Raw genomic sequence first — 17,096 nt, forward strand, 5'->3', positions numbered from 1 at the left:
ATTTTTTATATTTCGGAACGTTTTGGTCCAGATCATTCAATAAATTAGTAATATTAGGAGATGGAGGGCTAATATTGTCACCAGTATGTTGACTATTCATCGTATCATTAAACAGAACAGGAGCAGTGAGCCAATCTTTCAATATAATGTTCCCATGATTCAAGATAGTGCTATTATTCGAATCATGGTGTGCTACTGCTGAAGCATAAGTGTGAAGTTCCCTTCTTAATCCCCCCTGTGCTGGGGGTAATGTATTAGCTCCTGTTAGTAGCTGGGAATTACACTATCCTAAATCACTTCGAGTTTGCATTAGCGGTTGCTGTACGGTAGATTGTCCTGCAAATAAACTGTCCACTTTCTTTCCTAGGACATCAACTTGCTGGGTCAGTGCTTGCACTAATAGTGTTAAATTCCCGACTGCATTTGTGTCTGTCCCCGACAAAGCATTAATTATATAATTGTTTAAGTAATTAATGGTTTTATTGCTATGGTTATATAAAAAGTTTTTTTTAACTGTGGTTAATTTAATTGTTCTGAAGAAGTCCAAGAGACAAAAGCATTGAAATAAAGAGTAGTATGCTAAAGTTTTGTGTATTTCCACAAGTATTTACTTTCATCTGTGAATTTTGCCAGTGAATTGTGCTTCAGCCAGTTGGACAAGTATTTTTCAATATTTTTATTATAGTCTTGACAGTCAAAAACTTTGAGACAATTATTTGACATTTAGATATATGTTATGCTTTGTGAGACTTAGGATTTGTTTTAACTTGATGTATTTTTAATGTTTATAGATGTTTATTGTTATAGTTTTATTCTAATCTAATGCACATTTGAATGTAGAATATTGAATGTGAGTAAAGCTTCATATTTTTAATTCCTAGTTAATGTATAAATTATGGTAGTATTTGCTCATGTTTAGAAGTTTGAACTATAAGGCTAGTGGACTTAGTAAGGTAATTAACATGAATGTTGTGTTGCTATGGAGGGATGCATCTAAATGAGCATGTGATTAATGTAATTGTATAAAAGGAAATGACATACATAGCTGAATTTATCTGATGAAGTTAGTGATATTTTGTGGACAAAAGGCACTTTATCCTCGTTTATAATAAAAGTTTGATTTATTTTATTTTGTCACTAGTACAGATTCGTTTGTATTACTACTTATATTTCAATTAATTTTCTGCTGCCTTTATCCAGGTCTTCCATTAACAGCCGTAGTTCGTTTTTGAGTATTTGGAATAGGTCTAAGAGTAGGAAACCTATGTACTAATCGACTTGCTACAGTAAAAAACAATATATATATATATATATATATATATATATATATATATATATATATATATATAATTATATATACGGTTCCCCTTCACATGACCAAAGTTCTGTAAACTTGAAATTCATAAGCCCGAAACCAGAATCTCGAATTTACAAAACCTCGAAAATGGGAAGGGGAACTAAAAAAAAAAAACACACACACCTTTCTAATGTTTTTGCAGGAGGGCTTTGCCCCCCACACCCCCCCTACTTAAATATTCCTACTCCGAGATCGCACTACAGCAGGGGCAGGGAAATCTTCCGGTTTACGCTATATGCGTAAGCGCAAACTGGAAGATTTCCCTGTCCTCCGCTATAGTGCGGTCACGGAGCATTTCGATTTAGCTGTGAGGGTGCAGGGGGACCTTGCCGCTTGCTAAAAGGTAAGTCAACTCTTTTTTTTTTTTTTTTAAGCCCTAAACTTCCCTTTCACAATTTCGAGTGAATGGAAGTTCGAAATTCTGGGCTCGAGCTTATGAGTTTTGAGCTTCCATTCATTTGATCTTGTGAAGGGGAACTATATATATATATATATATATATATATATATATATATCTATATATCTATATAAAACTTTTTTTTTTTTTTTTTGCTCTTCGCTTGAAGAGCTAAGGGAGTGGGGCACTATATCTAGAATCGGCACATACCACTGGATGAGCCAGCTATGGCTCTGGACATAGGATTCACACAGCAAGCTTTCTCTGATGCCTTGAAAGAGCCACATAATACAAATATGGGTTATTCTACAGATGTTTTACTTTCTGGACTCTGGATCATAAAATGGAAATTCTCAAAGGAAGAGTCTTCCTAAGGGAAGAGATATGACAGTGGGTCCTTGTTATCCATGTCCTGTGACTTCAGATCATGCAAGGAAGGCTAATAACCAATACTGGAAGCAGAATCATCTGAGCACAGATGTGAGGGGAGTCCTGTAGCAAGCTATAATCTTTTCTGGAAGAGCCATCCTCTCATTAAAACCAAACAATGCTTTTAACTAATAAAGTTGTAGAAGGCATGGTGGCAAATTCCTTTGGCAGACGTGACTTCTTTTTTTTTTTTTTTGTTTACAAACCTTTTACCTCTTCAGAAAAACCAGGTGTGCTCCAAGTGTTCTCTTTACCTCTGACCCATTAAAGGGTGAAAAGGAATAAAGCCTCCAAAATGTTCAGTTGCTATATTATGTCCTTTATCTTTGCAAATCATGCTGTTAACTTTGCATAGTATTGAATTTCTGCTGACGTGGTGTCTTGTCAACGTGCCCTTCAGTGCTTGTATGATTTGGAGAGTTACTCAAGTTAAATTTCTCTTTTTCCAGGATGCACCATCTTCCTCATGTGTCTAACCCTAACTGTAACCCTAAGCCTACCCCTAACCGGACATTTTACATTACTAAAAAACATCTCCCTATTAGTGCTATGTAAGACAAAAAGACACAGAACACACACAACAAAAAACATGCACAACACTGAATCTGTCCCTTTACGTAACATGAACAGAACACTTGCATATTCACACCAGTTCTGTAACAGTCTTACATATCTTTATAACCACCTCTTTTTCATTCAAAAAATATTTTTTCTCCATACTGCTGTTTGCCTACACTATATAAAACAAAATTAAACTGTTATGTGGCTCTCGCAAATGGACATTCACTCATTTGTGCATTGTTTTTTTACACCACAAAAACTTTTCTACCAAATGTGTCTACTGTTTGAGTTTTGCGCGCACACACACACACACACACAGGCACACACACACACACACACACACACACACACACGGGGATGAGGTGATGAGGATTACTGAATGAAATTTCAAGCCAACAACTAGAAAACTGATGTCAGAGGCACAACTGTCTTTACATTTTTGTCTACTGAAAGAGTAGTCTATCAAAGAAATCACAGTCCGACATTTAGTGTTATGGTATCTTCCATAACTTCTATTTTCAGCAGGAGAGACAAGAACATACTGACATTATGAGGAAAACAGACTCCAAAATAAGTATTTCTTTTCTGTGACTACAGATTATATTACATATTCTTACTACGAAAACTGGCAAATGAACCTCCAGAAGGTTCAGAGATAAATTTACAAATATCTTGAAATAGCATATCTGCTGAAAAATCTGATATTACTGTGATGTCCTGTCAGGTGTCCAGCTTTCCAGTGTATAGCATTTTCATGCAAGGGTGATGGGACAACCCCTCCAATTGCAAAAACGTTCATGATTAGTGAGGCTGAAATATAATTTTCTGCATTTTCCATGGCTGTGACTCTTGATCTTTGCAAATGGATGGATTTCCACTGCAGCTGTCAGTTGTTTATGAATCTGCTAATGAGAAGTTTGTCTATTGAAGACTCCTGTTCTTTAGTATGACTGTAGATAGTAAACCGGGCTGTTCACCTCCTTACTCTGTGCTTGCCTTAATAAAGCCCATCCTTGTTTTTATTTATTTGTATGTAGTGGTCATTTTCAGTAATTTTTGTAGCACACTTACAAATTATTGTCATTAACAGCAGTCATTCATCAGTCATTATACTGTAACATTTAACCCTCAATAGATTTATAAGTTAATGCTAGGCTATTGACCCAGAGGACCATTTGTAGCCTATCCAAAAGATCCCATATTTGTAGATACTAATCTTCTTGTATTAATACCTAGTTTTGACAGATCAGGGGCATATTTATAATTGCCAGTCAATTAATCCAGGTTTTGCTTAAAGAGAGTCAGGGAGCCACTATGCTTTGTTCATACAAGGGAAGCCTATTCCATAAAAGAGGGATTCTCTTGACAGATATCTTGCCAGCAGTCCTATTTATCTTTTAGTGAAAGTTAAGATGTCTTGAGTAGGTGGGTAGGATGTTGCATACGACTGGATCTTTTGAGGTTTTGTAGGCTAGACAAAGTGTTTATAGGAAACAGAAAAGAGAAAGAGCACTTTGATGTGGTCAGGGAAGCACATGGACGACATTCGTGAGGAAGTGGTGGAGTTGGATCATATGCTTAAACAAGTAAATACCAAACACGGTATTATACTCTATTATTGACCTGCTGAGTGAGGAGTAGAGAGAGATAATGACTTCCTTGGATGTAAAAGATATACCCCTGGTGATTAGTCTGGCTGTTCCTAACAACAGTGGACATTGTTCATTGTCAATGAAAGTACTCAGGTCCCTGATTATTGAGCTAGTTTTCAAAGGGGTGTCATCTGTGTGGTAGGTGCGTGTGCGTTCTGGTTTACCAAAGGGCACAGCACTGCATTTCTTGATATTTTGTTTAAGGCCATGGTCCAAGCATCACTTGCTGGTGTTTTAGGCTCTTCTGGAGAATATAACGATCTTTTGGGAAGATTGCATGCAGGTGCCTTGGTATGCTGTCCTTTACAATTAAGTTCTGGTCATTGATGATGCAGTTCAGAAGGCTGTGACTTAACTTCCAACACCTCATGTTTGGATTTATATTCCAGTACTGATATTGCAGTGTAGCATATAGAAAGGGAGGGTGCTGCATTGCTGAGGTGCTTTCCTTCAAATGAGAAATTAAGTCGTGAGCCTATCAGTCTGAATTGGTGATATGTAAATCACATGTCAGTTGAGCAGGAGTGTAAAAATCCAACATAAGCAAAATAAAAGGGTCCAACAAAAAATGAGAATTGCATTATTGCATAGATAAACCTTCAACATAAGGTGTCATTTTCATTTTTGTATTCCTCTCCTCCCCACAAAAAGAAGCAAGGATGTAAATGCTGTTTAAGGCTAGTTTCATTTCTGTAGAATATTCCACTCCTTTAACTTTTATGCTTCTTTTTTTTTTTTCATTTTCCTGCTGTGCAGAACTGCCAAACAACACCTATATACCAAATTTTCCATGCAGTTACTAATAATAATGTGTCATAATTTTTGAAAGGTTCCATCCATCTCAGTATTTTTTTTTTTTTTTTTTTTTTGCAAAAGCAGTCCTATTTTAAGTAATTACTAAACCTGCAGTTTGTATTCAGCTCTTACAAAGGAAATAAAGTGTTGCAAAGGTTTCCCCCTGTACACCTCTCCCACTCTATAAAGTGTACCATTTCTAACTTCTTTTCAAACGGCATTTCCCCTGGGGCCAGCACCCAGGTGAAATCCCACAGTGTGCTATTATTCTTAGTTGATGAACCTTATCTTTGTATACCTTTCTCCACATCTTTAGATAACTGTTCCCATCTTGGCTTTAAATACCACCTATTCATTAGGTAGTAAGCAGTTTTCCTCTTCTACATCACACCACTGTTGCTTTCCAGTTCCCAAATGTAAATACCTCTCCTGATTTTACAGCAGCTTCCTTATAACTAAAAATTCTTCCCCGAGTACAGCGTTCTATGTTTCTTATACCTAATCCATAATAGAGCTAAAAAAAACTACATCATCTTTCTGCATCATCCCCTTTCACAAAAAAGACAACCAGAAAACAATAGCTGTGTTGTTCTCACTCTAAAACAAGAATGGAAGTAAATACACTAAATGTTATATTCACTCCTCCCTACCATTTCCATCAAAAACAAAACATAAGGGAAACCAAAAAACTAACTGTGTTACACTGAATCTCTCTGCCACCTCTCTTTGTTTAAAGCATTTTCATAGGTTTCAGCCTCGATCATCAAATAATGGAGAAAAACTTCCAATCATTTCATTTTCAAAATATTTCAGTAAAAAAAAAAATTGCTTACGTAAAGGTTAACAGCCCGTCGGATTAGCACACTGGTACCATAAAAATCAGATAAACCAGAAGAGTTAAATGGTTCCTTGTGTGCAAAGTGGGTAGCAAACCAATCACAATTTCCTCATCAAGCAAAGTCCAAATTTCCCAAATAAATGGTGAAAAGTCGATGTACAATCCTTACAAAAACAAGTCTTTATTAGAATTCCAACGAACAGGATAGTAATACAGATGAGCGCTTTCACTAATAACTAGCTTCTTCAGATCTTTATAAAAAGTGGTATAGTTCCATCCCTTATATAGTAGTGCAATTTGTTTTCAATTGAAACAACTATATGCAATTAAACAATTAAATAAAATCAATGACAACTGCATAATTTTAAAGAAGCCAGTATATATTCAGATATGTCTTGCAAAGTTGTTGTAAACAGAAATCGCTGTTAAACACCTTAAATGCAACTCAATTCTTTGTGTCATGCAACGTGTAAAGTCTGTATAAATTATACTAAAATATTTGATTAATAAAGTATTACGTACATATTAGAAAAGTCAGATGCATCTGAAATATAATCTCAGATGGAATTTGTTATTATGTTAAGTATAATAACATATTTTGGTTATACATAGAGGTCAGTAATATACGCGTAAATACGCCCCCAGTGCAAAAAATCAACATCGTCCTGTTTGATATATTTCATTGTTGTGGTGCACGATCTGGACGTATAGTTCAAGCATTCAATATTTAAAATATTACAAATGTGCCAGGCAGTATTAGTTTAAAAAGTATATAAAAAAGTATATTCATACTATGATTAAATTTATATATCTCCATCACAAATACCTATAAATAATAAATATGTGTTCATAACTAAATGTTTGTGTGCTCATGCATATAACCAAATGAGTATGTACACATGAAATACGCCATATGATTGTGTATATATATATATATATATATGTGTATTGATACATAAATGAATTAATATATGAATGCAATGTATATGTAATGTAAATAGATATGTATAAATCAAATGTATATATTATATATTGATGAATAAATAAATATTAAAATTGACATTAATGAATAATATATAAGATGTAAAATGTATATATATATAAATATGTAGAAAAATATGAAATATCTGAATATATAAATATGAATATGTAAAAATATGTAAAAAATATATATATGAAAAATATATAAATATATATATAAAGTATATGGTATGTGATAAATATAAAATATATAAAAATGTGTATGAATGTGTATGTGAAAGAATAAAAGGTATGTATACGTGATATGAAAAATATATCCTATATAATATATTGTATATATGTATATTTGGATATATATACTAAACCTATATATGATATGATGGTCTATAAACATATTATGGCACTGAGAGGTTCTAAGTCTAATGGGTTTCATCCTCAATCAATTTCAGTTATTTAATGTGTCTCCGTTGTCTTAAATGTGGTTTAATTGAGGCTCTTTCATTTAGACCATGCCCTTTATCTGCTCTTAACAGAATTATCCAACCACTTTCTCTATCTTCTGTGTGACATTTTATATTTTCTCCTCTTGGGTTTGGTGTTATAACCTCAAGAACCCTAAATGTGAATGTATGTTGTGGCCCCTTTTCTAAAACATGTTTAGCCAAAGCATTATTAATATAGAAATAGAAAAGTCGGTGTACTTTCATCATCAAAGCATGCATCCTATATCATATCTGACCCTAAAAGAATCAAATCCATTTGTTAAGCCATTGTGAACCCTGAATGGAGGCACCGCTGTATAATAGATTTAATACTAGTATGTGTCTAAGGTTTGGGAGTGTCCTACCTGCAGACTTCAATCTCTACACAAAACATCTTATCCATCTTGTCACATTTGGACATCTGCTGATGGTATACACAGGAGTATTTTGTTCCTACACTATGCAGCAATAATACTCACTATTACCTAGTATTCCAATCAATGCTCAGAGCCACACACAAATTGCTTCTGCTGCATATTACACAAACAAAGCATAGTCAGATATTTAGAAATACTTATGTGCTTAATTTCTTTGGCAAATCTTTCTCTTTTACTTATTTGGCTAATCACACATCACAGGCTGTCACTCCTTCCTAACTTATAGCAAAGATTTCTGACCAAAGTTGCTTTTAGTCTTCTGCTTGTAATTGTATAACTATATCCAGTTCCATCATGACTTTATCTTGCAAAGTGGCATCCTGGACCACTGTCACAGCTTCTGTTCCCGTTGACTGAGTAGAATCTTTCATTAGCCCACTTTGTTTTACTCTTACCAACAACCCTGGATATGTTTCCTTTGTATTTGTAAAACCACACTACTAAATCCTGCGACAACATTTGTGAGTCATACTTTCATAAATACTATACTAAACTTCAAAGTTGTTCTGTACATTTACTCCTGTAACTCAAGACCAGTCCTGATGCAGCTAGACCTTTCATTTTCACTACTGATCTAATATTAGGATATTTTGATATCAAGAATTATAACTTGCTCTACAGTTGTTTCAATGGTGTCTGTGATGTATTCTTTTTGCAACTAAAGTGCTGTCAATGTTGTTTGCTTTTCATTTATATAAATGTAAGACTGCCTATGTCATACGTGATAATTTAATAAAGGTGTTTATTGGCAAAACAAAACAAAAAAAAAACAATTATAACTTACAAATACATTGATAATACCCTAGGGTTTAAAGTGCAATGCATGAATTAGATCAGCCTAGTCCTATTACCAACGTGAGATCAGAATATTTCATTATATTTACTCTCATTACTGTTCAGTAATCAAAATATACCAAACTCTAATAGATTATCTATTAGTGAGTGACCAGTTGCAAATTTACACTGGTTGTTTTCAATACTTGAGTAATATATATCACCCTCCAAATTGGGCTACTAGGCATTATCTTAAAATAATACAATAGCCATATCCACACATCTAAAGGACTCCCAACTCAATGATAGTGTGACATATCCTGCTATACATTCTATAGAGCAATGACCAGTGTCCTCTTAACCACAGGTATTACACTGCTCTGTTTCTTTATTTTACATTTGTTTACCAGAAAAGTCCGACTGGGTGGGCACCCATTTTCAGAGGAGGCCCGGGGAGAAAAGCTCCACATAAAGATACACATAACTATACTTACCAGGTTACCACAAAGAACTTCAAGCTATGTCACGGAGATGACAATGCTAAAACACAACAAAGCCAACCCACCCAGCTCACCAGTAAGTTATACAGTATTCAATCACAGTTTCTTCCTGCTGGACTGATTTCTTCAAACCTTCCTTCCCTCTAGATAAACAGTTCCAGGGAATCTCTAATATTTTTCAGTCCTTTTTTCTAAATTGCAACAGGCTGAGCCCTGAAAGGACAAGGCTAGGAATAACAAAAAATAAATGTCCACAACCTAGCTAAAGAAACATACCAAAAACAAGGGGGTGGAGGAAGGGAGCAGCTATTGTAATAGTGATCATTCGAACACCTACTGTTATGGTATGTTCAGCTTAAACAACTGTACTATGTCCTTCATACTAATTACTGCTGCAGTAGTCAGAGCTGTATGTGTAGATTACCAGAGTTAACTACATTTGGGAGGTGGTAAGAGAAGAGCCCAGGAACCCATGGAGAATGGTCCTAACAAAGCTTGATCTAGACCTAAAGAAGGAATCCAGTTTATAGAGCTTTGTAAAAGTATGTAAAGAAGACTGAGTAGCACCTTCTAGAATACGTCTAGAATCCAACCCATTCCAAAAAGCCATAGAGGAAGCTGCAGTCCTTGTAGGGTGGGTTTTGACTCTGTCTGAAATAGATTTGTCATGTTGAGTATAACAAAAGGTATACACAACCATCTGGAAATAGTCTGTTTTTACACCAGTTTGCCTTCTTCTTACCTTCACAAGAAATGAACAATTGATCCAGTGATCTGAAAGATTTAGTTCTGTCAGCATTGTACCTGAGTTGTCAGTGGACATCCAAGGTATAGGTTCATAGGTTGGTACTAGGCTATCGGCCCTAAGGCCTATGCAAGCCTAGCCATAACAATTCCCTGGAAATTTCTTCCTACAATATTTACTTCTCTGGGCCCCTGTCTAGTATGGAATATAAAAACAAACAGTTGAACGTACTACCATGAGCAGAACACAAATTTCACATAAAAAGTTTAATGCAACAACACCAATAGAATAGGCAAGCAGGACAAGCGCTTTCGGCCTTAGGCTTCTTCAGATCCTGTATACTGGGGCCTAAGACTAAATGTTTAAAAACTTGGATAGACCAGTCACGGTCTTTTGAAAACCATTGCTCCTTTATTAATGCTGTCCATATGGCATAATAGCCTTTTCAGGTTCTTCTTGTTTCTGAAAGCAAAGCTGGGATTATCACCTATCAGCTATTATGAGGAAGTGATGTAAACTGAAGGAGTGGTTCTTTTGAGTGACAACTAGTGCATGAGGAAGTGATGCAATGGTTTTCAAAAGACTGTGACTGGTCTATCCAAGTTTTTAAACATTTAGTCTTAGGCCCAGTAAACAAGATCTGAAGAAGGCTAAGGTCGAAAGCGCTTGTCCTGTTTGCCTATTTAATTGGCATTGTTGTATTAAAAGTTTTTATGTGAAATTTGTGTTCTGTTCATGATGATACGTTCAACTGTTGTTTTTAAGTTACTTTGGAATTGGACTACCTTTGGTGGTGCGACTTTCTTTTTCTTGAAGGTATGGAATATAGGTTCAGGAAAAAAAAGGAAAGATGGATAGTCTGACATAAAGTAAACATGGATACCGCTTTAGGGATAAAAGAAGGATTGGTTTTCAAATAAACCCTGTTTTTGTGGAAAATGAAGTAGGGTTGACTCACCATAAGAGCTTGTAACTCAGATACTCTTCTTGTAGAGGTCAGAGCAGTCAGTAAACTGTTTTCCATGTTAAGAACCTCAAGTCAGTCAGATTAGCTGGTTTAAATGAGCAAGTGTTAATTTCTCTAACAAACAATTAAAATCACAAGGAGGGGCCACTGGTTTACTTGGAGGCCTCTTTTGCAAAACCCCTTTCAAGAATATTTTATTATTTAAACAATCTACGTTTCACACCATATTAAAACAATTCAAACTTATTTTTCCAACATGCACTACTGCTAGTCAGGTGATATTCATCTATACTCTGGTTTTGCCTCTTCTTATATCCCAATCAAAAAAATTTCATATTCAGTTTTGTATAGGATGTATGAATAAATGGCCACAACTCGAACTCTAGAATTCCCAATCCAAAAATATTAACTTTAACTGAAACCTGGCTTAAAAAAAAAAAAAAAGAAAATGTTCATAGGTTAGTACTAGGCGAACTGCCCTTGCGAGCCATTTTAAGCCTAGCCAATTATCCCTTGTGAAACTCAAACCCTGCACCTTGTGTTTGTAAAGCAAACACCTTAACCATTAGGCCACCCTCCCAACCAAAGGGAGACTTTTTTCATCTCTCCTTATACAAGTAGCACATTCTCCACATTTATCAAAACGGAGAAGGAAAGAGAGTAAATGATGGACTTCTTGCTTTAGTTAAAAAAGGCTCCAAAGTCTGTCTCACAGTATTAGCAAAAAGTAGCAGTATTTCACAGTCTAAACTGTCTTTTATTTCAGACACCTCTAGCCGGTCATAGTAGATTATTAATGGGAATAATTGTGTATGTTACCACCTTCTTCAGTATGTTTAAGCCAACGTACATTACATACAATTTTTCTTCTTCTTCTTTCAGCTTTTCCTGGTTATGGGTTGCCACAGTGGATCACCTGTCCGCTCATGACTGGCAGTAGAGTTTTTACGGTGTCGAGTTGCCAGCCCGCCGTCCAACCTTCCACGGAGGGCACACACACGCACTCATGCCTAGGGCCAATTTAGAGTGTCCAATCCACCTACAGCATGTCTTTGGGATTTGGGAGGAAACCCACGCGACCACAGGGAGGACATGCAGACTCTGCACAGAAGGCATCCCAGCTGAGGATCGAACCGGAGAACCTCTTGCTGTGAGGCAACAATGCTAATGGCTGCACCAGTGTGGCCACCCACATTACATGCTATTTTTAAACATACAAAACATCACAATTTAATACCCATCGGTGAAATAATTGTAGATTGATATAACAAAAACAAATACCAGCTACATAAAGTACCATCCATTAATCCATTCATCCATGCTTACAAGCTGCAGCTGACTCCTGTGAACAGCCATGTCTATACAAAGGCTGAACAAAACTATTTTTATAGCCCTGTCTTCCATTTTACATGCACAGATATATGGACAACTCAGTATAGCTGCCAATGTACTAATCATATGTCTATGGAATGTGATAGGAAACCAGAGCACCCACTCAGACACAGGGAGGATATGCAGTCTCCAGCTGAGAACCGAACCAAGGTATCTGTTGCTGTGTTTTACTTATTATTTATTTATTTTATTTTACATTTGTTGACCAGGAGTGTCTGACTGAGAAAAAGCCCTTTTTCAGCAGCGGTCCAAGGAGAAAAGTTCCGAATAATTCAAACAGTTTTACAATTACAATGTAGTTTAAGAACTAACACAACACTAACACAATACTACTCAGTCCACTTTGTCACCTAGCATCTTAGCCATAGTTACACATGGAAGAAGACCAACTGAAGCAACAAACAGAAGTCCAGTTTTTGATGTTACATTAATTTTCCATCCAAACTGGAATATACTGAAGTTCAGCTGGGCTATCAGTAACCACCAGCCTGTAATAAGAACATGGTCACTACAATCTGTCAAAACAGAGCCTAGAATAATTTGGTAGCAAATAAAGAGCATAAATAGTGTCTTTGTAACACTTACTATAAAACTGGGAACTGTAAGTGCTGCATATTTTACCTTCATATTTTTGTAGTCTCTGCCGTTCTGTTACCTTAGAATTGCTATGATAAGAAAAATTACCTCCAAGAGTGATGATGAGTCATGTTGTCTGTAAGGTGTGAGCTTTTGAATTTATAAACAACTGCAAGTATCTTACTGTAGTTAATGGAAGTGGCCAGTAGATGGCAGAATATACATGTTTCTGCATTTCATGCTGGCAAACATCTGCTAAAAGTTGACGTCAAACTTACTTATCCTGGAACACATTTTTAAATAAGTTATACCAAAACACATCTATCACCCTGTCCCTACGTCATGTCTGGTAGTCCCCTCCTCAGGAAAATTTGAACTGATATCAGTCTCTCATAATTTTCTTTTCTGTCTTCCATTGTAATGAAGTGACCACTAACTTCAACACTTGTAGCACTATCTGTAGTATATATTTTGCGTAAATTAATCCTGTTATTCACCACTTATTTCTAAACTTATGCCTGTATTACTTCAAACATTCAGTTTAATTGTATAAGCGAACTGATCTCATCAGGTACTAGAAGCTTGTTATCTCAAGGATAGAAGTTTAAGGCATGATCTTGTTAACTGTTAAATCAAGGTTATTTGTTCATAAAGGAATGTCATATTGTATAGTTTTCTATATTAAATATTGTAAAATGCAATAAAATAAAAATTTGAAAAAAGTTGATGTCAAACTTAAGAAAATATTTTTTCCAATTTAGCTACCAAGCCTTATACAGCTATGTGCCACAGAATGAGGATGAATTAGAGTTGAAAGAAGGTGACATAGTGGATGTCCTGGAAAAATGCGATGATGGCTGGTTTGTAGGTAAGAAACACATCACTGAATGTGTACAGCACTGAAACATTATGTGAAACTTTTGTTGAAACTGTTACGCTACCTCAATGGAATTGTAACTTCTGTGCTTTGGGGACACACTGGGTATTGTGGGTGACTGTGTATCCCATAGTTTGTTTTGTTTCTTATAGGAGAGGTGTTAGACCACCATCGCTTGAGTTACATTGTTCACTTTTGAGACTGGCATGTTTTCAGTGTTTGTACAACTTGGAAAGTAGTGTCATAGGAAAGTAGCACAAACAGAACTTTTGTCCTATGCACCAACTTTTTAGGAGTGCTGAACTATATGCGTCATTAAGCAGTCACTTAAGACACTTCACTAGCTGTCTATAACTGTCAAAATGTTCTTTAACTATATTAAAAAACAAAGCAGTTTGATAGTTTTCAGGACATCTGTAAGTGATCAGGACCACTTAATTACAGCTTGGAAACTGCCAGTCTTTACCAATAAAACGTTTGACAGTTCAGAAGCTATCATTTCATTAAGTGATTGACTATAGACATTGAAGTGGCGAGCATACCTCTCGTCTTAGAGCAAGAATTATGAAGAATAGGACACCAAATGCCCAATATCAGGGACTGATTTTAAATATTCCTCTTATAAACTTAGAAAGTTGGCAGAATAGCAAGTCTTGCATTAGCATGCATTTTCTGAAGGATGACCACAAATTTTATAAGGAACCTGACAAAAATCTAGGCAGTTGAGTAATAGTGTTCCCAGGGTGCTAATTTTTTTTACTACAGGTATAATGGATATTGGCAAAAACTCGCACTAAACTTTCATGATAATATATTTTTAAGCACCTGTATTAAATGCTTGCAGTGTAGACAATAGCATAGATACGCATAACAATAATAGAAAAGAAAACAACCCACTGCAAACATTTTTCATTTTCATGACATACACATGTATATTTTCTTTTTAACAATCATCATTCACTCCAACATTACACAAATTGCTCAGTTTCTGCCTTATTCTGCATGTATTCATCCCACAAATTCCATGTATTTCTATGTAGCTTGCTTCTCCTTTTTTCTAAACATTCTGTCTCCAGCTCTTTTATCTGCTTTGCAGAATTCAGTAATTGAATGTTTTTATCTGCAGAAAGTTCTGGATTTCATAATACAAGTGCATTATTACTGGAAGCGTTTGGTGTTTATCTGTCCCAATGAAGTCTGTCTCTCAGTGGTCACCACTATAAATATAGCACAAGCAGAAATTAAATGTACTCCCTTAATTACCCAGGTATGGGTAGATGTGCTCCTAGACTGAAAAGAACCAGATTTAAGCTATTTTTGCTGTGACTCAGCAGATTGCAGAAGGGATCGGTGTTTATACGAATTAGACGACTTGCACAGCCAGCTCAGATAATATTTGGATAAAACTAAAGCTATTCACAAATCTGACCAGCTTTTTGCTTCTTTTCATCCCAGATGTATGGGTTTAGCTGTTTCTAAGCAGACCATTTCTTCGTCGATCTCTAAAGCCAATTCTTTTTGTTATTCTCTTCATGGTAAATGTCTTTTCTCTTTAGTAAAGGCTCAGTCTGCCAGAGCTGTTGCTTCCTCTGTTGCTTTTTTCTAAGGGGCTGGACACCAGTTCCATCCTTCAGGCTGTTACTTGGTCTTCTGTCCTTACCTTCACTAAGCATTATAATTTGAATGTTATTTCCAGGACTAAAGCTGGCTTTGCCAGGGCTGTCCTGCATGGGTTTCTTGAGAGTTCTTCAGTGCCATCCTCCTCTCAGGTTTCCTCTTGAGCTTTGTACTCTCCCTTATGTAAAGAATACTAAATCAGTGGTATAGAAGGATATAGTACAGTTGTGTAAAACCTTACCATAACAGTAGACGTCCTGTTCACTGTTGCACTATTTGCTCCCTCTGCTTTAGCCTGTTCTCCTTGCCCTCCTGGCCAAGCTGTTCTTCTCTGTATTCTCCTTCTGGATGTGCATGTTCCTCTTGGTCTCTAGGGACATTTTGCTCTTCCTGGGGCTTTTCAGTTCTGAAGTGTGTGTCTGTATGTCACCTTTATGCCCTACGCCTTGTGCTGGGAGCATAAGTTTGATGTACGTCACCTTTATGCCCTACACCTTGTGTGGGGAGCATAAGTATGATGTACATCACCTTTATGCCCTGCACCTTGTGTGGGGGGAGCATAAGTGTGATGTACTTTGCATATAAATACTAAAGGCTTTGATATACTGGCCAGACAGTGGTCTATCCTTGGCAGAAGATCCCTTACTTTAGGAATACTGCAACAGTGAAGAGAAGGACATCTACTGTTGTAGTAAGAATTTGCACAACTGTAGTTTATTGGAATTATTTTTTATATACTTATGTTAACCAGGCTGACTTTTCGGACCAAAACACATTTTCAGAGGGGACCCAAGCAAGCAAAAACATCATAAATGCAATAAATGTATATTCATATAGGTTTACTATCAAAATTTCGAACCAAACTCCGTCGACTGCACTTTGTTCGAACACGGAAATTTGAAAACGGCAATGTCAAACATCAAAAGCCAAACTAGGAATGGGTTTTAACATGGGTTGAGATAGGGGCTTGATGTTTGACATTGCCGTGTTCGAACAAAGTGCAGTCGACGGAGTTTGGTTCAACATTGTGATAGTAAACCTTCATATATTGTGAGTATAAGCATAAGTATAATGGGATTGTGAGAACGGGTTTAATAAGTTGAGAGTTTGTAGATAAATATTTTCAGATCAGTGAATTAACACATCTACAGTGCACCCGAACTCCCCACAGTCCAAGATAAAAGAAATAAAAGAACAATTTCTCCAGTTGATTGTTTTTTGTTTTTTTTTAAAGTGAACAGTTGCTACTTTCACTGTCTGTGCCAAATATAAAGCCCAATGCATGCTTTCACTACCCTGCCAGCTCCACACAGGCACCTATTCAGAAGCCCTTGGGGTGGTGCCTGAGGCACTTCCCTTATGTAAAACATAGAAATGAGCAGGCACCTATGTAAGGTGATGTTTTTTATGGGGATAGGAATAAGTGTGGAATGCAGAAAGGAAGCAAAACAAACAGAACTCCCTTTTCACCTCAGTTAAGGTAAAACAAATAGAAGTAAAATAATTATTCTTCATTTTGAACCCCCTCAAAGCTAAAGCCCAGGGTAACTGCCCCTTTTGCCTCAACATTTCTTTGCAACTGCTTGAGGGTAGCTGAGAATTAGTGGTCTCCTGGACTGCAAGCCTAGTAACTACCTGTGAACATATGAACATACCTCCAGTCCAGTATTTACCAAATACCAAGCAGAGCCATTCTTGGTTATTTTTTTTCATTTAACA

The 17,096-nt window shown here is 36.2% G+C and overlaps 1 protein-coding gene across 32 annotated transcripts in view; it reads left to right on the forward strand.

The window, feature by feature from the left end:
• SORBS1 (sorbin and SH3 domain containing 1) overlaps positions 1–17,096 on the forward strand; it is a 4,096,285-nt gene that overhangs the window by 4,034,756 nt on the left and 44,433 nt on the right. For all 32 annotated transcript variants that reach the window (XM_044056121.1, XM_044056122.1, XM_044056123.1 and 29 more), the window contains one exon: positions 13,645–13,751. In XM_044056121.1, coding sequence (XP_043912056.1) covers positions 13,645–13,751 — 107 coding nt within the window. The remainder of the gene's footprint in view (positions 1–13,644; positions 13,752–17,096) is intronic.

This window comes from Protopterus annectens, chromosome 14.part0, assembly GCF_019279795.1.
Source record: "Protopterus annectens isolate FY-2018-M chromosome 14.part0, PAN1.0, whole genome shotgun sequence".
Taxonomy (NCBI): domain Eukaryota; kingdom Metazoa; phylum Chordata; order Ceratodontiformes; family Protopteridae; genus Protopterus; species Protopterus annectens.